The sequence below is a fragment of the Dipteris shenzhenensis genome, chromosome 15 (assembly GCF_047967505.1).
Source record: "Dipteris shenzhenensis isolate YYH24624 ecotype China chromosome 15, Dip_SZ_1.0, whole genome shotgun sequence".
NCBI classification, from domain to species: Eukaryota; Viridiplantae; Streptophyta; class Polypodiopsida; order Gleicheniales; family Dipteridaceae; genus Dipteris; species Dipteris shenzhenensis.
Window position 1 is genome coordinate 48,367,056 of NC_141610.1, and position 26,076 is coordinate 48,393,131.

Here is a 26,076-nt window from a genome sequence, read left to right on the forward strand (position 1 = left end):
GTTATGTTGGCTCTCCCTTCAGCCTCCTCACTTCAGTTTTGCAGCCATCTATTACAGCATCTCGTTTTTCGCCTTCTTGCTTCCATTGCTTCCAACACCGAACAGTGGTATCAGAGCAGGTCGGGAATCCATTCCCCCAGCCATTGACAGCTTTCCCAAGCTGTTTGGCAGCCTCCTAAGCCCTCATTCCTGCTGGTTCTGCTGGTTTCTACACACCCGTGAGTGTTTGAAGCCTCTCCAAGCACTTCTGTCGCGAAAAAACCTGATTCTGATGCGAGAAGATCGCATTTGGAGCAGCTACTACAAAGGGAGGTACATTCGGAGCATTTTCCTGCTGCATTTTTTTCACACGTGTGAATCCGTACAGCCATACGGACTGTACGGAAGTGTCCGAACTGCATTTAATAAAGTACGGAGCATTTAATGTCCCTATTTCAACCACACGTGTGACCTGTACGGCTGTTTTTGGGACTGTCAGCTGTTGTACGGAAGCATTTACTGCAGTATGGCTCCGTACGGACTCCATTTTAGGCTGTTCGGGGCTTTTTGCAGCGTTTTGGAGCTATCTCTAGCTGTCTTGGGGTGCGTGCCAGCTAGTTTGAAGATTTCTCAGCATTTTGGAGTGCGTGCCAGCGTGTGCCGGCATTTGGAGCCTTTTGGAGCGTGTTGAAGTGATCTGGAGTCCACTCCTTGAGCCCATTCTTCATCATTTGGCATCCTTTTTTATGGGGCTGCGAGTTCCCCTCCATTGGATCTCTTTCTCTCCATTTCTAAGTGCTTTTCTCCTTGCGCAAGCACTTTCTTTTGTTGTAATTCTCATTTCCAGCCCTCATTTGCTCGCATTTAGAGCCTTTCATTGCTGTCCTTTCGGGCTACATCATTGGGTAAGCCGTTGTTGCATTGGCTCTTTCCAATTTCTGCTTCATTTGCATTTTGGAAAGGCGTCGTGTCGCCTTGGAAGGCCTCGTGTTGCCTTTGGGTATTTTTCTTGCAACAGGTACACCTTGGGACAGTAGAGTCTCTTGCAAGCATAAGCTTTGAAGCTTGGGCAGATTTTGTTACTTGATTTTGAGAGGTTGCCTTTCTCTCATTTGCTTTGCCAGTTGGTGCATTTGTCTTGTATTTCAGCACCATGTCTGGTGGCAAAAATGATTTGTTTGGGCTGATTGGGGCTGATGACAAGCTTGATGGCACCAATTATCCCATGTGGTCATACATGATGGGACATGTTTTGGTTGCCAAGAATCTATGGCATATTGTTTTCGGTTCTGAGGCCAAGCCTACACGCACTATTACTTTTGGTGCTACACGTCCAACGTCTGCTTCTTCAGGTGATGGTTCTAATGCTACTAGTAGGACACCTGCACCTCCTGCTCCAGGTGCTTTGCCTCCTTCACAAGAGCAAATTCAGTGGGATGGTCGTCATGCCAAAGTACATGCCTTGATTGCTCTTTCAGCGAAACGGGTTATTATCCCTCATATTCTGTCTTGCAAGACAGCTAAGCAAGCATGGGATCAGCTTGCATCTTTGTATTAGGTATGGAATGAGGCGAGGGTTGCCTATCTCCGCAAGCAGTTGAAAGATTTGAAGCTTGATGAGGGTGGTAACATGGATGCCTATCTCACTAATGTGAAGGATTTGAAAGAGTAGTTGGCTAATGTTGATGAGATTATGCCTAATTCTCAGCTTGTTTCTAATACCCTTGATGGGTTGCCTGATTCATATCAAGGCTTTGCTACTACATTGAGGTTGGTTGCAGGGGGTGATGCCAATCATTTCTCATTTGATTAGCTAGTTGCTCTTCTTCTTCAGGAGGAGCAAGTCGTGTGAATCGCACTGCTTCTATGGCTAGTGATCAAGCATTTTCTGCCCATCACAAACACAAAGGTAAAGGCAAGGTTTCAGCTGGAAAACCCTCTCATTCCCATGCTGATCATTCACATTTGCCTCTTCTTCAGGGGATAATAGAAAGAAGAAGAGATGTAATTATTGCAGGAAACTTGGGCATGATATTTCTGAATGCAGGAAGTGCATAGCATCTGAAAAGAAAAAGAAAAACTTAGGTCTTGCAGTACCTGGTTCTTCTAGTACAGAAGATCGACATGAGTCCGCTAATTTTGCACAAGACCAACATTGAGCTTTCTTGGTTACATGTCAGTATAATCTTGATGTTCATGATGCTTGTATGGCAATTTCAAATGTTCGTGATGCCTGGTAGCATGGTAGCAAGCACATCACTTCTTGCAGGAAGTTATTCAGCTCATTAGAGCTTACATCTAAGGGGGCACTGTCACATGTGCCAATAATGCATCATATACCGTGAAAGGTATTGGGCAAGTTGCTCTTACTTCTGTCTCTGGTGGTATTGTCACTCTAGAGCATGTGCTTTATGTTCCAAGCATTTGTAGGAACCTCATTTCTATTTCAGCCATTGCTACATGTGGCTTTCAGGTTCTTTTTGATGGTGTTAGGTGTGCAGTGTATGATGCTACCCATGCCTTTACCATGGTTTTGACTGGCACATTGTCTAGAGGTCTTTATAGACTTGATGCTTATGACAGATGTTTGGATGATGACGCTGCACTTGTTGATGCACATGCCTTTGCTCTTGATTCTACCATGGTAGATACTTAGTTGTGGCATGAGAGGTTTGGACACCTCAATTTTGGAGCCCTGGTGAAGTTATACAAGGAAGATATGGTTGTGGATCTTTCCAAAATGCATATGCCTACCAAACATGTTTGTGAACCATGCTTGCTGGGTAAGATGCATCGTGTTGCGTTTCCCAAGGATGGGAGAGTTGGTGCTTCATGCAAGCTTTATTTGGTTCATAGTGATGTTTGTGGACCCATGAGGGTTGCAGCTCTTGGGGGGTTCTACTATTTTGTTACTTTTATTGATGATTTCACCAGGTACACTTGGATTTTCGCATTGAAATCCAAATCTTCATGCTTCAAGCACTTTATTGCCTTGAATGAGAATGAGAGTGGGTTGCACATTGCTCACCTTAATACAGACAAGGGGGGTGAATACATGTCAAATGAGTTTGCTGTTTTTTTGGCTTCCCGTGGCATTCATCTTGTGGAGCATCAGATCAGTCCATTCCAGGGCCTGGCAGAGGAGCAGAGCCAGCCCAATCTTGCACCTGTGGAGCAAGATGGTTATCGAGACCCCCCCTCTCCCTAGGATGCCTTCCTCAGCAGTAGAGGCAGCCAGGTCGGATGGGGTACCACGTATTAGGGTCATTGTCTCTGACCCTAACATCTTGGATGATCACATTATGCTTCAGCGTCCAGATGGCTCCTTCTTCAGACAGAGAGTTGAGATTGCAGGGAGACAGGATCAGTGTAGGATTTGCAGGACCCTTGGGTACTTTACGAGGGATTGCCCAAGGAAAAGAGAGAATAAAAAACCTAGAAGGTCCACGGGTGCGCCTCATAGCTCCACCCGACCTGGACCTTCTTCACGACCAGCTCCTTATCCTACCTCTTCCCGCGTTGCTGGACCTTTGACTTCATAGCTAGGATTGTCAGTCTCTCATCCTGGTGCTTCTTCAATGTAGCCAAGACCATCAGCCTCTCGTCTTGGTACTTCTTTAGTGCGGACAGGACAGTCAACACGTCCTATTTCTGTTGTCCCCTGTTGAGTGCCTGTCAGAGTTGGTGAGCCAGTTCCACCCCAAGCTACCACTGATGGCGCCATGGACCCGTCTCTTCAGGCAGGAGACATTCCTGTCCTGGTTCCATCCCTTCTAGAGCTCAGTGGATTATACTTTTGATTGGTGGGCATAAGGTTGGTCTTTTAAACCTTTATGCATCCAATTCTAGAGGGGATCGCGTCCTTCTATGGAAGGAACTGCTCTCTTGGTCACATATTGCAAAGGCTTGGATTATAGGAGGCGATTTTAACATGGTCGAAATGCCAAAGGGGTGGTAGGGAAGGTGGTATCCACTCCCTAGAGAGAGCAGCTTGGGATACCTTCCTTTTTCAGTACAGTGGCAGGGATGCTTGGCACGATGATGCTTTTCACATTCAGCCACATTCTCTCCTGTTTTCTTGGTCAAATAGGAGATTGCAGATGCCTATCCATGCACGGCTTGACAGAATTTATGTGGATGATTGGGCTCTTGACAGAGGTGGTACAATTAGTATTGTAGCTGGGGTGTCCATTTGGGATCATTTTCTAGTGATTCTGATGGTTTCAGATCCTCATGTGAGGGGCCGCTCTACGAGTGTTAGGATTCCAGATGCCTTTTTTACAGAGGCGGGCCTTACAGAGACAGTGCTGAGGACTTGGGTATCTCATATGCATGATGGGCAGCTTTCTCCGTTAGACTTAGCTGCAGCCCTCTCTGGTATTAGTGATTTATCTTTCAGTTGCTCGTATCAGGAGGGGTGAGATCCTCAGGCGTGAGATAGGTATCCGTCAGCAGTTGGCTGCCCTCCAGAGGGAGGAGCAGAAGAGGCCTACATATGCTTGGATTTAGGAGCGCCTTGCTGCAGCAAGGGCCCAGCAAAGCAGTCACTTTGAGATCAGAGAGCAGAGTATGCCTTTCATGCCAGAGAGTCATTTTGGACTCAGACGGGAGGTAGGGTCAACAAGCAGCTCTTCTCTACTCTTGGCCCCAGACATAGTAAGGAGAGCGTCTCACAGCTTGTTGACTCATGCGGAGTTCTTCAGACACATCCGGATGCCGTCTTGCAGGTTGCCATCGATTTCTATGCCTCCCTTCTATAGTGGTTATTTGGCAGCACTTACCTGTGTTGGTGATTGGGGATATGACTGTCTCATTTGATTGGGAATATGACTGTCTCATTTGATGCAATCCTTCACCAACATAGAGTTCAGAACTGCTCTCTTTGCCCTTCACAAGGGAAAGTGTCCTGGTTCATATGGACTTACCCCCGGAGGGCCTCGTTCATTTGATTCCGAAAGGGGGTTGCAGGAATTTAGTGTCTCAGTGGAGACCGATTACTTTGTTGGGTACTTTGTATAAAATCTTAGCACAAGCTATCAGCCTTCGTTTGCAGCCCTTTCTGCCAGATCTTATCCATGATACGCAGACGGGATTTGTGCATGGCAGGAGCATCTTTGACAACATCTTCTCATTTCGAGAGGCTTCTGACTGGGCCATGCATAATGACCACAGGCTAGCCATTCTACTCCTGGACTTTGAGAAAGCTTATGACAGGGTAGACTAGGGCTGTCTGGAGGGACACTTACTCGCTTTGGTTTCTCAGATGCATGGATCAGAGGGGTGTCAGCCCTCTACAGATCAGCCCGCAGCCAGGTTCTTATTTGTGGAGTTAGGGGGGACAGGTTTGAGATTACCAGATTAGTCCGCCAGGGATGCCCTCTAGCCTCCTTTCTACTTTTATTTGTGGTTGAAGCTATGAGCTATTGCATTAGATCTCAAGCTGATATTGTAGAGCTCAGGCTTCCGTTGAGGCAAGAGGATGAGCTCTTAGACAGTGAGTTGGAAGATGATACGACTATTTTTTCGGATGCCACTCCACAAACACCGACCTCATTCAGGATGGTGTTGGATTTGTTCTGCATTGCGGCAAGTGCACACATTAATTAAACCAAATCCAATGGCTTTGGGATCAGTGATGAGGACACTCCAGACTGGGGGAATGACATTCGGTTCACTTGGATTCAGAGGGTTGTTTCCGTCAGATATCTGAGATGCAAGGTTGGGGTGGGCATCTCTCCAGCACAGTAGCTTGCTTCTGTGTTGGAGAGTATCAGGAGGAAACTCATCTTTTGGAGTTCTGCCAGACTTGATCTTGCATCCAGAGTTGTGGTTGTGAACTAGGTATTATTGGCCACTTCTTGGTTCGTTTGCTCTTGTTGGTGTAGGTCTAGAGGTTGTATCGCTCAACTCATGAGACATATCAGGAACTTCCTATGGAGCAGTTTAGATGGCACCTGCCACCTCAGATGTTGTAGCCAGGGCGGCTTGGGAGACCCTCATTCTCCCCACACGAGAAAGAGGTCTCAATATTATTGACCCGAACTTGCAGTTTATGGCCTTGCTCTGCAAGTTCGTAGTACGTGGATTGATGCCTGGACAGGAGCCTTGGAAAGATTTCTTCTCACGCAGCATTCAATCTTGTACTCCATCTCATGGGGGAGATTGGATGGACAGCATCAGATGGATCTTTACTTCAGCCCATCTCAAATCTCTGCCTTCCCTCTCATGGCTGCTATTCTGAAAGCTTGGAGTAGCTTCAGAAACACTCTTCGCAGAGTTCCACCCGCCTCTTGTGAAGAAATTCACAGGTAGCCAGTCATGTGGAATGACTCGATATTGGATGACCATGGCAGGCCACTTGGAGTGTCACACTATATGCATTGGTCTAGATGGGAGAGGGGACCTGCTTCTACAGTAGGCGCCTGGTAGGCCTTTAGGAGACTTCCAGAGGATCAGAGACTCTTAGCAGTTGGCCACCTCAGAGGGAGTGCAGTCAGGTGACAGTAGATAGAGACAGCCATTCTGGCAGAGTGGATAGATACAGATGACATGCCGATCACAGAGTCCACTTGGTGGGGAGCGTTCTCAGGGACGGGCATTCCTTTACAGGTTTGTACATGAGGATACCCTAGTCTTTGATGTTCAGTCGGGAGGCAGACTTACCAGATCTTCTGATGATATTCTTTTGGAGGTTGCCTTTCAGCCTGTCGGGATTGCAAGTTTCATGGAGTGGGGCACGGACTCACAGTGGTATCTTGACCCCGATCCTCTTCTCCTTGCGTTGGGGTCTTGGAGACTTTGGTTATATGGTGGTTCTTGCAGTGGGACCCAAGGGAGTGGGAATGGATTGATGAGGGGCACTGAGAGAAGATCATCCCTTCTTTCGTTAAATGCTCGGAGATTTCAGCTCAGCAGTAGAGGTTGGAGGCCCTCCAGAGCCCCTCATTGGGATAGTTTTTAGATTTTTGCAATTGTGCGGAAAAACTTTTGTCGTAGGCTCTGGAAATCCCTCGGGAATAGAAAGATCACTCTTTTCTTTTGGCTTTCTATTCATGGAGGGATTGCAGTGATCCTGTGGAGATCTAGGTTCGGGGCTGACCCTACTTGTCCTCGTTGCCACATAGCAGTTGAGTCAGTACAGCATTGCCTTTGGGAGTGTAGACAGGCGAGGACGATGTGGAAAGGTGTTGTTAGGATTTTCAGCATCTTTCATATAGCACATTTCTATATGACCTGGGGTTCAATAGCATGTGTGGTTATCTCTTACTGGCCCTCAGGTGTTCTTCGAGGGACATGATCCAGATCCAGCTTTCATTGTACGGCGACACTCAGTGGAGTCTTGTTCCCTCCAGGATGTTCCCTTCACTCCTTTCAGAGCTGCTCATGCCTCAGTAGACACATCATGGGAGATTTTGGGTAGCATTGCAGCGTGGCATATTTGGAGAGCTAGGTGTTTAGAGGCGATAGAGGGTACCTAGGTTCACCCCTCTCAGGCTATGGCTAGTATTTGGACCGACACAATCACTCTGATGACCATCTGGGCGAGCTTTAGAGTAGCGACTGCTAAGAGAGTTACTTTTTTAAGAGTTTGGAGAGGATCTCCTCCAGAGCAGTGACTGCCCAGAGAGTTACTTTTTTCAGAGTTTGGAGAGGATCTCCTTTCTTCTCCGAGTCTCCCTCAGGGTTGAGGTGGCATTTTCAGCCTCTGCCTTGGATTTTATTAGCTCCTTTTTAGCTGTTTTTTCCCTCGTGCATAGCATGATGTATTCCCGCATTTGAGCTTGCTCTCACGGTTTTCATTCATACTTAATGAAGTAATTTTCTTGGGGAAAAAAAAAAACTCTCATGTCCCAGATATCCTCTTAGTACGGGGCCTTCTATTCATCCCTGATCACTAGTGGTAGGGTGAATGTGTTGACCTGAGAGGAATTGGTCGCCATGGTGCTTGACCAGGAGGAGCACTTCGTCGATCGTACCTATGACAGTCAGCTTGAGGCTTTGACAGCTAATCAAAGAGGATGAAAGCAGTTGAGAGGAAAGAGAAGCTCTCAAGGCATCCCGTAGGTGTAACTGATGTGGCCAGAAAGGTCATTGTTGGCGTCAATGTCTTCAACGGAACGCAGAGGGACCCAGTAACCAGGTTGCCAATAGTGTGACTGCTGTGACCACGTATACTCTAGCCTTCTAGTCGTATGGGACAGGCTCTGCGAGCAGGATTTCCAGATCCAGATGGAGGATTGCTTACTTGTTTGTTGTAGCAGGACCTGCCGCTCAGCGGCACCGAGCAGGGAGTCATTTATCGAGCCAGGCTTTCAGGCGGACCTCGAGCCACGAGAAGTTATTCCCGCTGACTCAGGTGGCAGTGTGTTGCCTGTTTGTATTTTGTTTGGACATTATGACCTGGCAGATCCAAAGGGGGTCTCCTAGTGTTTTGCTGCAGCTATTGTCTCATGATGCTGCAGATCCGGATGGATCAGTAAAATGCCAGTGCGGGAACCTAGACATAGTTGATTGATCCTTGTGAGCTGTTATATGCATGTTGCCATTGGAGCACTGAAGCTCTTCAATCTGGCGACAGTATACTAGTTTGGACTTGAGAGGGGGCTATCTAGCTCTGAGATACAGGTGCCCATGCAAGGAAGCAGACCTTGCACTGGAGGCAGTATTAGTTGGATTATTCTTCCAGGATCCTCTGTTGGAGTCATGTACCAGTACCAGTAGGTGGATTGTTGTACCAGTTGACCCAGACTCCAGTGTACCATTACCAGACCCGAGAAGTGTACCTAGAACTTGTGGCCTGGGAGCAACAGCTCCAGGTTTCCAGTGATCATGCTAAGGCGGCTCGTGCTATGAGGGGGCTTCTTCACAGTATCTGTGGCGGTCTTCAGAGGTAGAGCATCACATGATGGATTTTCTCCAATTGTTCTAGCGGCACACCTGGCTCCGGGGCATCTCTGTTAGTTGAGAGGGGGTGTTGGAGGTCAACATCTCTTGATGTCACCGTGTAGAGAGAGAGGCCCTTGTTTGTGGGTGTGTCCGCCCAGTATGAGGATAGGGCAGATGAGAGAGGGCCTTGTTGCGCGTGTGCCCGCCCCTTGTGAGTAGGGGGGATAGATACACACTTGGGCCATGCTCTTGTGGTGGATCCAGCCCCATCAGGCAGATCTGTATGGTGCCCTTTAGGGTCTGCTTGCTGTCACGCTGGCTGTGGGAGATCCCAGGAGGGGTGTGGGTCAGTAGGGCCCTGTTTAGGGTGCGTTTGGGGCCTGGCTTCGCCGAGCTGGCAGCCCCTTGGCTACGCCTACATTGGGCCAGGATGAGGTGCCCATGTGGCCACCTCTTGGGTCCGTTTCTAGGCCAGGACAGTCGGGCCAGAGGGGGAGTGGACCGAATTTGTAGTCGCCCCCCCCTACAGCAGCTGGTTGGCCCTCTAGGAGGTGCAGTAGGGCTGCCAGCCAGCCATCCCTTTATAAAGGGCAGAGGGGGGTCGGTCCCCCTGCACATGAGTCGGCCAGGGAGAGCAGCTAGTCGGCTCCCCTTCTTGCTGAACGACCAGGAAGAGGCTGGGGCTATTTATCGGCCCCCCTCCTTGGTGTCTCATTCATCTTGTGGAGCAGCAAATCAATCCATTCCAAGGCCTAGCAGAGGAGCAGAGCCAGCCCATTCTTGCACTTGTGGAGCAGTTCATCCACTTCCTTGTGCTTCCTTCCTTTGGTTGTTGAGCTGTGTTCCGAGCTCTCGAGTAGCCCATCGTTTTCGAGGTTTTCCCCCAGTTGTAGCAGGGTTTTCTCCAGAGATCACTTGCAGTTCTCCTGTGCCTCTCTCCTTTCTCCCCTTCTCAATGTGCGCTGCATCAACGCCCTGAACTCGATCTTTTGGAGCAGACATAAGCCGCCGTACAGCCTGTCAGACCTCCGTACAGCTTCCGTACAGCTGTACGGCCTGTACAGCCATTTTCGCCTGTTGCAGCCTGCTGCTCCTACATCATCTCTGGTTCCTGGTCTGTTTTCTGCGCAGGGTTTTGCATCCGGACTACAGCTACGCCCTGATCTTGAAGGCCTTCGCTCCCATTTCTCTCCTCTTCAGTCTCTGGGTCTGCTGCACCTTTCCCATCGCCAAAATCTTCTATTTCCCTCTGAAATATATTTCATTTCGGGTTTTTTTGCTGGTTTTTTTCTCTTTTTCCTCTACAAAACTGTTTTCTATCCTATCTTGGCCTCTACATCCCTCTTTCCCTTCTTTCTCCTTACAAATATACTCTTTTGCTCTTCTCTGTGGGCTTTTTTTGGGACTGGTTTTTTTCCTCCACTACCACTTTACAGGTATCTCCTTTCTGAGTTCCACTTTTTACAAAGCTATGGCTGAATATTCCTATGAAAAGACATTTCAAAAGGAACGTTCGGTTCACTGCAAGAAGCAAAAGCAGACTGAGGGTCAGCATGACCCGGTACATGATACTCTTGAGGCCCAACTGGTCTATGATGTCATGCAGGAAGGATTCGCAGACACCAGGAAAGAGTGGAAAGACTTGGTTCCATCAGTTGGCCTCATGGTGGAAGTAGATGAAATTGTGGATCCCGTCAAAGAATATGCTAAAAATGCAGTAATTTTATTTTTTCCTGGCCGGATGCCACCTGCTGCAGAGATAGGCAACTGGTTGACTCGTACACTGGCTGGCTCGTTTGTTCGCAAAGTGCACTATGCAGCCAGGGGTTTTTTTGAGGTTATTATGGTGGATGAGCTACACAGACAAATGCTTTTGGAACATTCGCCTTTTTTTTTTTGGGCAACAAATGGTGCATGTATTGCCATGGTCTCCCACAAGGGATTATCAGGCTTTAATCCGACATAGATGCCCGGTCTGGGTTGAAGTTGTAGACTTCCCATAATGCATGGCCTCACTCTTGCCTAAAATTGTAGCTTCTTTAGGCAAAGTGGTCTCCCCACCACTGCCTAATGGCAATTCAAATCGATTTTGCATTCTTTGGGATACTGATAATCCCACACCAGACTCTTATTTAGTCATGGTGAATAATGTGGACATGGGAAGTGCCTTTTACAAACTGAAATGGGGATTATTTGCAGGGGCTTGTTTTGACTGCAAAAAATTTGGACACATGGCTTCACAGTGTCCAATGAATCAGCATAAAATGCCTCCTGCTGTTTTACCGGTTCAAATGCCTACTAAGGATGCTCCTACTTCTATTGCAAATAAAAACAAAGGTAGTAGACAGTTTTCTGGAATTCAGGATAAAGGCAAAGCTCGAGTGGTTTCAAATGGGAATGTTTCTTCACATTCACCTCTTGCTATTCAACCCTCGACAAAAGGACAAAAACCTCCAATTGATGGATGGCAAAGTCCAAGAAAAGTTATTTCTGCTAGAAGACTTCCACCCCCTCGTACTTGGAATGGTGCGTCTTCCAGTGGAAACACCCCAGAGGTCAATACAGGAATTGGGATCACATGGGCTGCAGTGACAGCCAGCATAACACTCTTCCCTGAAGAAGAGGTTGCTACTTTGCTGTCTACTCCTCAGGTGGATATTTCTTCTCAGGGGAGAAGCATTGACCCTGAGATAGAAATGTAGGGTTGACATCATGAAATTTGCTGTTGTACATAGTTGTTATATTACTATAAATATCTGTAAATATGACTGTTCATATCAAATGTTTTACACTCAATGTCCAGGGGATGTGTGACAGTAGGAAATGGAAAACAGTGTGGCTGTACATCAATAGATTTCAGCCTGACATAGTGGCATTACAAGAACATAACCAACATGTCTATGCAGGAAAGACAGGACACTACTGTAGCTATGACACTATGAAAAATCCATTCCAAGCCATGCAAATGATATCCAATGGTCATGAAACTTTGCATAGGTCTTAAAATTCCCTACTTTAAGTCTTGTGAAAAGTATCATGCCCATAAAATTTTCATGGCTAGAAGCATACCGATGCATGTTTTTCAACGCTCATTCTATGCTGGAGAGCACTCTTTCTTAGGGGTGGTCATTTTGATCAAACATGAGCTCCAACCAGTTATTGCTTTAAATGACCACAAAAGCAGATGGCTTGTTCTTCAATGCATTATTCGAGGAGAGGTGTTTGAATTTGCCTCTGTTTATGCACCTCAATCCTCTAGAGAAAGAACTGAAATTTGGGATGCCATGCAACAATATCCATGGAGATATCATGCCTTTATATGTGGGGATTTTAATAATGCTCCTCAACAGGGAGACAATACCTCCAGACATACTAATATGTTAATCCCTGAAAGGCATGCATGGTCTCAATTACTGATGCATCTGGATTTGGTGGACCTTTGGAAGGAATTGCAGCCTTTGTCACCTGGATACACATTCCAACATAATGCTCTTTCTTCTTATCAGGCACGTCTGGATCGATGGTATAGTGTAGCTCCGCAACAAAATGGGGATTTTACATGCAAAATGTGGATTGACTATGCCTTTGTGCATTCAGATCATGCACCTCTATGGTTGCGGTTATCCTTTCATGATATGCCAGATGATAGATTGCCACAAAGGCGCCATCTGATCGTGAACAATAGCTACTTGCAACATGCTGTGTTCAAGGCCATGGTTACTGAAGCATCTCACTCTCTGTCTTCTCGCAGCCATGTCCATATTGATGATGCCTGGGATTCTTTTGTTTCCAAAATGCAAGCTGTGATAAGAAGTTACGGCAAGTCTTACATGAAGACTCTGAGGGAAACTATTGCTCAGGCCAAACTTACTTGTCAGGATCTCACTGAACTCAGCCATCTTCGTTCGTTGTCCCTGCATGAGCAACCAACACTATGCCAGGCCAGACATTGTCTTCAACTCAATGATCATAGAAAACTGGCCAAATGGGAGACTAGAGCCAGACAAAGAGCCTTTACAGATAAAGGCTGCTCTTCTAAAGAATTTTTCAAAAGCTTGCATCAGAGGAGATTAAAAACAGAAATTTGCAGGGTGCTTATGCCTGATGGATCATGGACCACCTCGTGGTCACAGCTTGCTTCTGTTTGTGTGCAACATTTCTCTCAGCAATTTGGTTCTGCAGTTCCTCCCTCACAGCAAGCTTTGGTTGCACGAAATTTGCTGTTACAGCATGTTTCTCCTATTATTTCCACTACTCAAGCTTTGGAATTGGAGGAACCTTTTACTGAGAGGGAACTGTCAGATGCAATCAAATCTTGTGGCAGATGGAAATCTCCAGGATGGGATGGTCTTACGGTTGAGTTTTTTCTAGAATATTGGCCTCTTTTGAAGCATACATTGCTGCATATGGTGAATTCTGCATGGCAAAATCAGAAAATGCCAGACGCATGGAAGAGAGGTATTGTTAAACTCCTTCCAAAAAAACAAATCTGTGAATCCTTGGCAGACTGGAGACCTATCACCCTTATGCCAGTCATTTACAAAGTCACTACAAAAATGATTGTCGATCGGCTAAAGGGGTTTTTACATGATGGGTTGCATTCTGCCCAATATGGCTTTGTCCCGCGTAGGCATATCACAGATAACATTGCTAATGCCTATGTTGGAATTGAATATGCTAAATACACGCAGCAAGATGTTTTATTATTGCAAGTTGATATTGCCAAAGCCTTTGATACGGTTAAATGGGATTTTATTTCATCGACTATGCACGCATTGGGATTTGGCACAAAAATGCAGCAAGTTATCACTTGGCTATATCGAGATAGTAAAGCTGCCTGCATACTTTCAGGGGATATTTCTACGTCTTGGACTCTTGGCTGTTCTTTTAGGCAAGGATGTCCCCTAAGTGCTTTACTTTTTGCAATAGCCACTCATCCAATGCTTCAATATTTGGACCACCTTTTGGACACTGACCAGTTGCATGGTTTGGAGATTACTGGCAGTCGCAGCATGATCGCTCAAGCATATGCTGATGATTCATTCTTTACTCCAAAAAATACTCGGAGTGATCTGTCCATGATTATGTAGGCTTTCTACATATGGATTGGCTGCTGGTCTTCGGGTCAATTTTCAGAAATCAAAATTGTTGCCGTTGCATGAACAGGAATGGCACAGTCTTCTGTGGCCTAGGTAAATTGTCCCCGCTTCTCAATTTATTCGACATCTCGGCTATCCTCTAGGTTGGGAACTCACCCGTTCCCAATAAACTGATTGGGTGTTGACAAAGTTGAGGGCAAAACTTGAATATTGGAAGCTTGCAACTTGGCCACTCATGTTCGTTTGCGAATCGCACAATCCATTTTGATAGCATACATACAGTTTTATCTGCCTCTCATTATGTTCACTAAGGCAGAGCTGAACTCCTTTATGTCAGCTATCATGGAAATTTTCTGGTGTGCCAAAAATGGCAAGAAAAGTCTCAGATTACTCTCTATGCATCGTCTCTGTTCTCCAAAGATGCACGGGGGTCTGAACATTCTAAATATTCACATGCATTTACTTGCTCACAGAGGAAAAATGATGTTGCAGTTTATGCAAGGAGATCAGCCGTGGGCTTTAATGATCTGCTCTCTCTTATTACATATTCATACTTCTGCATTTGGGCATTGGCAGCCAACTCAGTGGGATTTCATATTTGGCTCTATCCAAGGCAAGATCAGAGGCTGTCCTTTTGTTTCTTGCCTGCTTCTTGATTGGAAACATATCTTATCCCACTTGGAATGGCATGGCCGAGACTCTTTGTCGGGAAACTCCTTGAGGGCTGAGAATATTTATTGGTCTAAAGTATTCCACCCTTCTTTGGCCATTCAAGAACCAAGACGTTCTTACTTTCTCTCCTTTAAAGGCATCACATCTGTGGCAGATGTACTTCAGGATGATGGCACACTTTTATCCTTTTCTATGGCTGCCAGCAAATACGGTTTGGGAGCTCATTATCGCCCTCTCTGGCATCGGATTTCAGCAATGCTTCAACCGTTTTTGCCGGTACCTCGCATGGAACTTCAGAATAGGCTTGAGGATTGGATTTTACGCTCTTCTTACTCTTCAGCCCGTCCCTTGAAGTTCTCACATATCACAGTGCCATCACTGTATAAAGTGCTATTACTTCCGCCTTGGATTTCTGACAGAGCAAATACTGTTTGGCATATGGATCGCCCACTAAAGTGGTGGAGAAAAAGGCTGCGTCTCCTTTGGCATTACAACGTCCCTCTTCGACAACAGCTTTTTCTTTGGCGAGTCCTGCTTGGCATTTTTCCATCTGGCCAGCTACTTGCACACAAACATATTGCTCCGGCTGTTTGTCACAGATGCTTACACCCCACTGAATCTGTGCTACACATCTTTTGGTTCTGTCCACATACTTGTACCTTCATCGCTCTCATCCGACAGAGGCTTCGAGCGAGATTTCCTACTGTTACTTTTGGCAGGCTTTTCTGGCTGTTTGGTTTTCATCCACCGAGACAGGGTTTTGATTTATTTTTTATATGGGTACGCTACTGGGCACTATGGACTTTATGGATGGACATAGAGTCTTTGGTGATCCCCTTTTTTCATCCTTTATTTTTTTCAAACGATCTCTGCAGCAATCATTCTATGATTGTGTTCAGACTCGTTTGATTGATCAGGATGTGTATACAGCTTATACTGAGATCTTTAGTTGAGCAATAGTTACTTCAGTTTCGAAGTAACTATGAATGTAATTATTTTACAGCAATAAAAGATTTCTTCACAAAAAAAAATTGTGTAAGGCATGCTATCTCTCTCTCTCTCTCTCTCTTCCGTTCATTTCCGCTGCACTTCTCACATGGTATCAGAGCCACGGTTGGCTTGAGACCTGAGGAGCGGAGGGAGTGTTGAGGCAACACCTAGAGAGGAGGATTAGGGTGATGTTTGGAGGTTTCTTTGAGGAGGAGCGTGTGCGAGGTGTGGACTGTTCGGGTGACCAGCGAAGGGTGACTTCGAAGGGTGTTTTCCGATCGGAGAGGAGGTATGTCTGTGTGTGTCTGTGTGAGTTGTCCTCTCTCTCTCTCTCTCTCTCTCTTCCCTTCCTTTACTCTGCACTTCTCACATTTTCATCCCTGAGCCTCGCCCTTGTCTCTTTTCCCGCGTCATGTTTCTTCATTTCTTTCATTATCCTGTTGTCCTATCTGTGCCTGGAAGCCATCTATGCTGTGTTGGGAGCTTGGAAAAAGGATAGGCGCGAGGGCAGAGCTCGCCTCTCATCCACGGACAACGGGTATGGAAGTTTGGTTTTCTTTTGATTTGCATTTGCTATTTTGGAAGCTTGTGACTTTGCATTTTGTTGTTTGGAGCACTTTTTGGGCCATACAAGCTGTAAGAGGATACCTAGTCACAAAGGGTAAGCCTGGTTGGTGGTAGAGAGACAGATTGGTTGCAATTTTATGCCTTTTGAGTACTACTGGGGATTAGCATTGATGCCTTGTCATAGTCAGGTGTCACAATTGTTGAGAAATGCCTTAGTTTTGACCCTGGCACTTGGGTACTAGTGGTGCACTGGAATTGGGTGCGACCTTGTTGTAAAGCAAGATTTCACTTTTGAAGAATTAAATAAATACCGAAAGGGGTGCAAAAGTGTTTGGGGCCTGTGTGCTGTCTCATGTTTGGTTCCTTTGAGCAGGGGCACTCTTTAAGTGTTTTGAAGATTGTTTATCAGTGGCAATTAACTAATATAAGTGACTGGAAATGATGCAATGTGACTGTAAATGGTATGAATACTAAGCTAGTTATAGTTTACTGCCCTTGAGTTAACTGAAGGCCGGTTTCAGTGGTTCCATTGCCAGGACAGTCACCATCTTCCTACAGAGGTGAGCCCTGGTAGTGTTGGGTGAAGAAAGCCCCCATTGCATTCTAGTTACAACCATTTAAACAGCAAGCATGTCACATCGTGAGAGGTCATTGACTATCTCAGAGTAGGAAGAAGACAGCTTTGAAGAGGAGCACAACGCCAGTGAGGGTGAAGAAGAACAGAATGATGAGGGACATCATGTTTTTTCGGGGCATGCCACTGAGGTATCCCAAGATGAAGTTGATGAGGTGGAAGAACAAAAGCCCTCTTCAACATGAAATTCGCAAGTGCAGTGGGCACTCTACACCACACTAGGGCCGAGAAATAAGGGTTGGACCCCCCCAAAGGTCTTTATTGCAATAGAATAATCTTTGTAACGACTGGCTCATGAAAGAGCATAAGTCTGAGTACAATCTTGAATGAATCTAGGAGGCCAAGGACCTTTCTTTTATAGACTAGGCCTAGCAAAAAGCACCTGCTTTCTAAAAGCTACTTTTACAAAAAGCCAAGCTTTTAGTGCTTTTCCTTCTAAATCTGGTGCTCTGGAGCTTTTAGGTGCCTTTTAATCTTGTGGGCCCTCCTTTTAATGAGGCGCCTCCTTGTTTTTACTTTTTGAGCCTTGTGGGACCTGCTTTTTACACTTTTCTCCCCACTCTTGGGTCCGTTTTGCATTCTCTTAGGTCCTACACATGGCACAAACAAATTCCAACACTTTAACCCATTAAAGGTTAGTGAAATACATGCATTCCTAGTTCTAGGACTAATCCTAGTCCCTTGTGGATGTCCCCACAGTTCTCTTTTGCCAATGCAAAGCAAAAGTAGTGTGAACCAAAGCCAGCTTTCTTTGACCATAGTCAATCTGATAAAGACTCTTCTTTATTTCTTGGGAGAAATACCAATTGGTGACACCTCCTTATAGGGTTAGTGCAGCCCAGCAGGAGGAGATAATGAATCAAGTAAAGGATCTCGTGGAGAAGGGGCTAGTTCAGCCCAGCTCCTCGCCCTATTGTTCCCCGGTCTTGCTTGTGCAAAAGAAGGATGGCTCGTGGAGGATGTGCATAGATTATAGGGCTCTGAATAAGAAAACCATTAAGGTCAGATTCCCGATACCCAGGATTGATGATATCTTGGATAGGTTAGAGGGGCTTGCAATGTTCAGCCGGATAGATTTGAAGAGTGGCTACCATCATATCAGGATACGACATGGGATGTGCACAAGACAGCTTTCAGGGCCACATTTGTCTTGTATGAATTTCTTGTGATGGGGGCCGGGGCTAATTCAGCCCAGCTCCTTGCCCTATTGTTCCCCAGTCTTGCTTGTGCAAAAGAAGGATGGCTCGTGGAGGATGTGCATAGATTATAGGACTCTGAATAAGATAAGCATTAAGAACAGATTCACGATACCCAGGATTGATGATATCTTGGATAGGTTAGAGGGGTCTGCAATGTTCAGCCGGATAGATTTGAAGAGTGGCTACCATCAGATCAGGATACGACTTGAGGATGTGCACAAGACAACTTTCAGGATCACATTTGGCTCCTGTGGGAGCAGTATAGGAGGAGTGCTTATGCAAGACGGTAGAGTGGTTGCATATAAGAGCAGAGTGCTCACTGATGTTGAGATAAATTTTGGGATATATGGGAAAGAGATGGCAGCTGTCATAAATGCTCTTTCTACTTGGAAGCATTACCTCTTAGGTGCTGATTTTTATGTCTAGACGGATCCTCAATCCTTGAGGTACTTTCTCACTCAAAGGAAGCTTTCAAAAAAACACATGTGGTGGGCGAACTTCCTTTCAACGTTTCATTTTCAGATTGTGCATGTGCCTGGCAAGAAGATTGTTGTTGCAGAGCACTTTCCATGAAGTCCTGTCCTGATGCAGTATCAAAGAAACCGCAAGTTTCACCTGTCACCATTGCGTACCATAGTGAACTTGATGCCTTGAAGGATGAGTATGCCAATGATGATGATTTTGCAAGGGTTTATGATCAGCTGGTTGAGGGCAATTGGCATGAGCATTGTATGCTTAAAGATGGATTCCTAATGATCCATGGCAGACTTTGTGTAGTCATGCCCCACCATATGCAGGACATCGAGGCATTGAAGCCACAGTCAAAGGTGTGGAGCACTTCTTCTACTGGCCGACTTTGAGAAAATATGTTGAGGATTTTGTCAAGACATGCATCACTTGTCAGAAGGTGAAGTATGCCAAGGCAAAAGTCAGCTGGATTGCTACAGCCATTGCCTATTCCGGATAGACCTTGGCAAAGCATTGCCATGGACTTCATCTTCGATCTGCCTTGTACACCATCAGCACATGATGGAATTTGGACCATAATTTGCAGATTCAGCAAGTAGGCCCACTTTATTCCTGTGCGGAAGAAAATTACAGCAGATCAGATGGCAAGATTATTTGTCTCATATTTTCAAGCACCACGGGATGCCTCAATCGGTTGGTAGTGATTGAGACCCCCATATGATCAGCCTTTTTCGGAGAGGCTTGTTTGAGAACATGGGCACTACGCTGAACTTTTCATCTTCTATCCACCACAGTAAAATGGACAGTTAGAAGAGGCAAACTCTACTACCCTTGATCTTCTCAACTGCTATGTTTCAGACCAACAAACAAAATGGGAGCAATTTTTGCCACTGGTTGAGTTTGCCTATAACAATACAGTGCATTCTTCCACAAGGAAAGTGCCCTTCAAAATTGTGGAATGCGGAAGAAAGGTACCTCCTATTTTGCACACCAAAGAGAAGATCTTCGAAGCGTGGACTTCATCTTCGATCTGCCTTGTACACCATCAGCACATGATGGAATTTGGACCATAATTTGCAGATTCAGCGAGCAGGCCCACTTTATTCTTGTGCGGAAGAAAATTACAGCAGATCAGATTATTTATGTCTCATATTTTCAAGCACCACGGGATGCCTCAATCCATTGTCAGTGATTGAGACCCCCGTATGAACAGCCTTTTTTGGAGAGGCTTGTTTGAGAACACCTTTTTCGGAGAGGCTTGTTTGAGAACATGGGCACCATGCTGAAATTTTCATCTTCTATCCACCACAGTCAAATGGACAATTAGAAGAGGCAAACTCTACTACCCTTGATCTTCTCAAATGCTATGTTTCAGACAAACAAACAAAATGGGAGCAACTTTTGCCACTGGTTGAGTTTGCCTACAACAATACAGTGCATTCTTCCACAAGGAAAGCACCCTTCAAAATTGTGGAATGCGGAAGAAAGGTACCTCCTATTTTGCACCCCAAAGAGAAGATCTTCGAAGCGGACAGATTTGTGGAAGGCTTAGATGCAGCCTATTAGAAGGTAAAAACTGCCCTCTAGAATAGCCAGGAGAAGCATAAAAGAGCAATAGGTAAGCACCGACGTGAATTGGTCTTTAAAGACGATGATTGAGTGTTGCTGCGTTTTCAGTAAGCAAGACTTAAGGCGGATGAAAGGCAAGGATAAGGTGTACACCAATCTGAAAATGCGGTACTCTCGACCTTTCCAAGTCTTGCAAAAGATAAATGATGTAGCTTACATGCCGAAGCTACCATGCCATTGGACGTTGTCATTGGTCAACTGAGGGGTGAGGGAAAAAGATTGTTAACAAACTTCCTCCCAACTTTTGTACTTTCATGTTGGGAGTGGAAGGATTGATTTGAGGAAGTTGAACTTCGGAAAGTATGGCTGATTTATAGGAAATTTTTGAGATGTCTCCTTATTACTACTAGTGAATCCCCCGTGGTTAACCCATGCTTGTCTAGCTATTAGGTAGTGGATGTCCAAGGATGATGTAGGTATGGTTGTACTTTCAAAACCCCACTTTGCTCTAGGGATGAATTTCACACAATGCCATTGCATTACTTTTCATGACATAACTAATCTAGGGGAGGGAATGCAAGTAATACATAACAGTGTCAATATTCTTGTCAAAATATTCATTAAAAAATTGATGCCAGTTTTGATGGTTCTAAGCATGGGAGTCTTAAAAGGGGGTCCTCAGAACTTAAGAGGATTCAAAGTTTTGTGTGGTTGTAATCTAGGCATGGTGAATATACCATACACATACTTTGCTACATGGACCTATATTTAGACAATTATCGTTGTTTATAGTCGGCTAATGAGGTACGCATAAGTCATGGCTTAGTAGGGACACATTTGGAGTAGAGGCTAATAGGGTTTGGATGGCTATGGCTTGGTACGGTCTTATTCCTTGATGGGTTAAAGACAAAGATTCAAGTAGCTAGAGGGCATAAGGATTGACCTAACCGTTAGAATATCAACCAAGGTCCTAACTATAGATGAAATCATAAAATAGGGGTTACTATGCCCCACCTATGGTTAGAAGACTCCTGAGTAGTATGCAGGATATTAAGAGTAGTGAATCAGTCAGAGTCCAGAGTGTGTTCTTCCTTCTGGAGAGGGCATGCCTCAGATCCTATTATTGGTGTGAACTTTGTAGAAGTCCTATGGTTTGGAAAGCACTTTGTAGATGGCATTTCCGTATTTGCGTTGTATTGGGAATTAGAGTCTGGACAAGGGTTGAATCAGACGAGATCCTGCCTCACTTTCTAATCAGCTACATATATTGCAAGGCCAAACCCTTTCTCTTGTGATCTAATGCCTTCTTTTGCAGGGAGGCCAACTCTATTAAATGAACTTTTATCCTGGTGTAAGTGATTCTATTTTGAGCTCCCATTAGGCCGCTCATATGTCTAAAAAGTTATATTGCCTACATTTACATCAGACAAATCTCTTACATCAGACATATGTCTAAAAAGTTATATTGCCTACATTTACATCAGACAAATCTCTTACAGGTTTGATACATCATACAAATGTATGGTTTAACCTTGTGTGTTCATGCTTGATATCTGCATCTGCACTATTTACTTTACTTTATTCTGCAGGTAGCTGGTCCTGTGAATTGTGCTAGAAAAGGCTGGGTCAATGTGGATGTTGACCTCATATCCTGTGAAGGCTGTAATGCTAAGCTCAGTTTTCCATCTTCATCGACATGGTCACAACAGCAAGGTTTTCGCTGCACTTTCCTTTTGCCTTCTGTTTGTCATTTGGGCCTTTTCTGTGTATAATAAGACTGCAAAAGCTGCCAAGGATGTTTTGACCAATACCTGTTCTATTGTGTTGTCTTTTCATAAAAGCTGAAAGTGCTGCAGCATCTTTTAGTGAGAAGTTGGATACTGCTCATAAGGCTCTATGTCCATGGAAAGGAAACATTTGCTCAGAAACATTGGCAGAATTTCCACCCACACCAGCAGAAGCTCTCATAGAAGGCTTCAAAAACCGTTGTGATGCATTATATCAGCTTCCAGCACTCCCTGCTATCACAGGTTCTGCCATTCATCAATTGAAACTGTCGAAAGGTCCCCAGATTGATCGACTTCTTGCTCAGCCCCCTAATATAGTTCTCCCAACGGAGATACTGAATGATGGTGCTGAAAGCACAGGTGAAGATTCCCTTTCTGCTGCCATCTGCACTTACTACCAGGTTTGTGCACTCGGAGAATCTCGTTGGAATCGTTTGCCTCTTGCACACATAAGTTTCTAGCTTATTGACATTATTCCTGCTGAATTAAAAGCCCATGATTGAATTGCAGGCTCAAAGATTAATAAGCCTTTGTGGATGGGAGCCTCGGCTGCTTCCCTACATAGTTGATTTTGAAGATGACTCTTTGCACTTGGTCAGAAGAAGCACCGGTGCGGCTGCCCCCGACAACGTCACATCTCGCAGGCACTCTGATCCTGGACCCAGTGTGTTGTCGTGTTCTAAAACAGAGAGAACAGAGCAGAAGGGGGGAAATCATGATAAGCTTTTGTATCCAGAGCAGAGGCCTGATATAGGGTCAGCAGTCTTAGATTGCAGCCTGTGTGGGGCAAGTGCAGGCTTATGGTTCTTTAATCTGGTAGCCCGACCTTCAATTTGGAAATCAGCACAAAGGGAAGATGTAATCAAAACTGATTTCGCACCTTCTACATGTGGATTTAGTGCTGCCAGTGGGATTGAGCGGGGCTGTTCTAATGATCTCAAAAGCAAAGACCAGATTGAAAAGCCTGATGAGACGAGTGAGGCAGTGACAAGTATTCTTGCAAAGTCTGGCTCTAAGATAGGTGTGTTGGACTTAAAACTAACCATTGCTGGCGGTCCTCCCCCTACACAGCTTAATAATTGCGGATTGAATGCTCGATTTTATACACCAAACCCATTGACTCAGCGGGGTGTTTCTCAACCTGAAAATACTAAGGTGGGGGAAGGGAATGGAAGGAGCACACACAAACGGAAAAGAAATGAGCATAGTGTCTTGGAGGATAGACAAGTTTTTGGGCATGATTTCAGGGATTTGCCTCGTTATTCATCTGTGGATGCAATGGATACATGTTTCCAGAGTCGGCGAGAGAACTCTGCTGAAAGTGTTGAAATGCCAGAAGAGGCAGATCATCGAGGTACAGCAATCAGCAGAGATGACAATGACCATGTAGTTCATGCTCAGCAAAGCACTTATGTGCAAGCGATTGGAGTATTTGAAAATATAACTGCTATAAGCACCTCTGCTGGTAAGGATTGTGGTACTGGTGTGGTTGTTGAACATTCTAATTCCAAGGGAAAATGTGGTCAGGAGACTGAACGGTATCTTAGTCAGCAGACTATTCCTTCATCAGAAAGGGAATCTCGTGGAGTCAGAGATGATGCTGAAGTCACTGCAATTGTTATGGACAGTTCTGGATCGATTTTTGAAAAAAAAGGACAGGCCCCAGAGGCTGTCCTTTGTGAAATTCAGGGAGGTATTGTTTCAGCTCATCGGGAACAGAAGCTTAGTTTGGGTAATGATGTTGCTGTCATGGAAGGAAATTCTGGTGAAAACGAAGATGGACTTGTCACAAAGGATAAGAAAATCTTGTGCGGGGAGACCATCGAAGCCTTCAAAGCAGAGGTGGTGCCTGAGTCCAGCATTGGTGCAATGCCTGCAGCAGGTATGTCTTCATTAATGGCCTATGTTTCCAGTCAGGTTGTAATAGTGTTTAAGCAGAAGTCTCAGTGGATGATCTGATTTTTGTTTGTGTTGTAGAAAGAATATCTGATTTAAGCAGAAGTCTCAGTGGATGATCTGATTTGTTTGTGTTGTAGAAAGAATATCTGATTTGAGGATGCTTTGGGAAAAAGAAACAAATGGATTTGATCCTGTACTGCAACACCGCCATTTTTGTCCTTGGGTCAATGTGAATTCCACGAGGCCAGGAAATAACATTCACTGTGGAGGAATGTGTGGCTGGCAGCTGACACTGGATGCATTGGGAGCTTCCCCTGTTAGAAACGTATCTGAATCAGCTTCATCCATGTACAATGTACGTAGTCAGCATTGTTGGTTTGATGCTGTCACCCAAAATATCCTTTAAGAGCTGACAGTTTGCTTGTCATGTGCAGTCTGATCCCCTTGCCTCTGTTAGAAAGATATTTGGAAAAGCTGAGGCAAGCCAAAAGAAGTCTAAGAAACAGCAACAGGAATGAACACCTGCGCAAAGAGTTGACTTGTCAGAACTTAATGGCTTAGCTGAGGTATGGTGTAAAGAGCCTATTTCATAAAGAGAGGATTGGCACTACATTTTGTAGTTGATTGTAGGTTCTATCTTATTTTAAGAGGATGCGTGCGTCACGGTTTATTGAGAATACATGGATGCCTTTTTGTTCCAATGATGGAAGTGCCCATAACTCCTGAAGAAATTGTGCCCTCTTCCATTTAATAGATCTCCATTCCCAAGGTGAGAACACTTAAAGGTTTATAAACAAGTAAGGAGCCAAGTGGTTGATGGCAACTTCATAATATAGGAAATTGTTTGGACATGTTCTTTGCATCTTACTAGAGTTGCCAATATACTAGCCAAATAGTACGCTCCTGAGGGAGCTGAACAGTCCCTCCAAGAGAGGTTTTACACTCTTGAACATATCTGTCAAGAGTGCGGACAAGGTCTGATAGTCTAGTGATCAATGTTCTCAACAACACAACTTCCTCCATAGTCCATCCAAACCTGTCAAAAGCTGTCATGAGGACGTGAAATTATGGGACTTTTGATTTGCGACTCCCGTAATATGCGCGTGACTGCTTTGAGCCTCTGGGGCGTGACTCCAGAGGGTCCGGCCATGGGGTGGGACTAGGGGAATTAAAATTCCCTAGTGGGCCCTTGGAAATTGTGAATGTGCACCCAATTACTAGGCAATTAATTCCTAGGGCCAAAGTATGTGCGCAATTAAAAATTGCTATTTTTAGAACATGGTTCTAAAAAGAGGGGGAGAGCCCTTCTTTTGGACTCAGAAGGCCAAAGTTCTAGAAGTAGCCAGATCATCAGTTGTGAGCTGTGAGAGCCTGCCAGGTGCTGCTAGAGCCAAATTGTCATCTGCCAGGAGCTTCCAGAGCCTGCCTGAGAAAATCGCCATCAGCTAGGGCCAGTTCCAGTGCACCAAGGGCCTGCCAGAGGAAATCACACTTGATCCAGGAGCCTGTTGCAGATTGCGATTTCAGCCAGGGTGTCTCTTCCAGATTGCGATTTCATCTACATGTCTTCCGGGCTGTGCCAGGTGACTGCGCCCTGTTTTAGGCATTTCCAGGCTGTCCAGGCTGCTGCAGAAGATTGCAATTTGCTTCCAGGCTGTCCAGGCTTTGCAAGGAAACTTACGATTTGATTTATGGAGCTTTCGGGGTGTTGCTTCTGATTTTGGTAATTTTCGAGGTGTGGGTGTTCTCTTCTAAGCTGCTTTTGGGGCTGTGCCAGAGCAGAATCATTTTTTCTCTGCAGGATCTAGGGTTTTCCAGCCCCGGTGACCTATCTTCTGTGGATACTGGGTAGAAGAAGGCTTGCTTTTTGCGTGTTTTTGCCATTCCCTGATTTGTTGTTGGCTAGTTATTGCGTTTGGGTTTCTTTCCTCGCGAAGAAAGGTTGATTTATGTTGTTGGGCAGTAGGCTATGGATTGAGGCAACCGGTTGGGGAGTCTTTGTCGATTGATTGCACCAGAGTTTGTCTGTTGAAGGCTTTGTCTTGTAGTTGTTCAGCCGTGTCTGGCTGGTTGGACACTTGGTTGTGCAATTGCAGGTGTGGCACAGACAGAGGATGCTATTGGGGTCTCTGTTGCATGCTTTGGTTGGCTGAGGATATAGGATTGTCTAGTAATTGGATGTCATTTCACCGTTTGGAGTTGACCAGGGAATTATAGGGTGGGCTGGATGGGGAGTCTGCGTGCATGTGGTGTAGCTTCCTAAAGACCTTTGTAATCAGCCACAGGTTCTTCTTCATCAAGAAGAGTACCTGCATAAGCTGTCTCGA

The 26,076-nt window shown here is 45.3% G+C and overlaps 1 protein-coding gene across 3 annotated transcripts in view; it reads left to right on the top strand.

The window, feature by feature from the left end:
- LOC147893919 (uncharacterized) overlaps positions 1–26,076 on the top strand; it is a 70,665-nt gene that overhangs the window by 28,368 nt on the left and 16,221 nt on the right. For 2 of the 3 annotated variants that reach the window (XM_087386143.1, XM_087386142.1), the window contains exons 3-7: positions 21,653–21,776; positions 21,905–22,251; positions 22,361–23,732; positions 23,887–24,104; positions 24,184–24,315. In XM_087386143.1, coding sequence (XP_087242269.1) covers positions 21,653–21,776; positions 21,905–22,251; positions 22,361–23,732; positions 23,887–24,104; positions 24,184–24,267 — 2,145 coding nt within the window. In that variant the 3' untranslated portion in view covers positions 24,268–24,315. Of the gene's footprint in view, positions 1–21,652; positions 21,777–21,904; positions 22,252–22,360; positions 23,733–23,886; positions 24,105–24,183; positions 24,501–26,076 lie in introns of those variants that run through there. The other variant, XM_087386141.1, reaches the window with a different exon arrangement.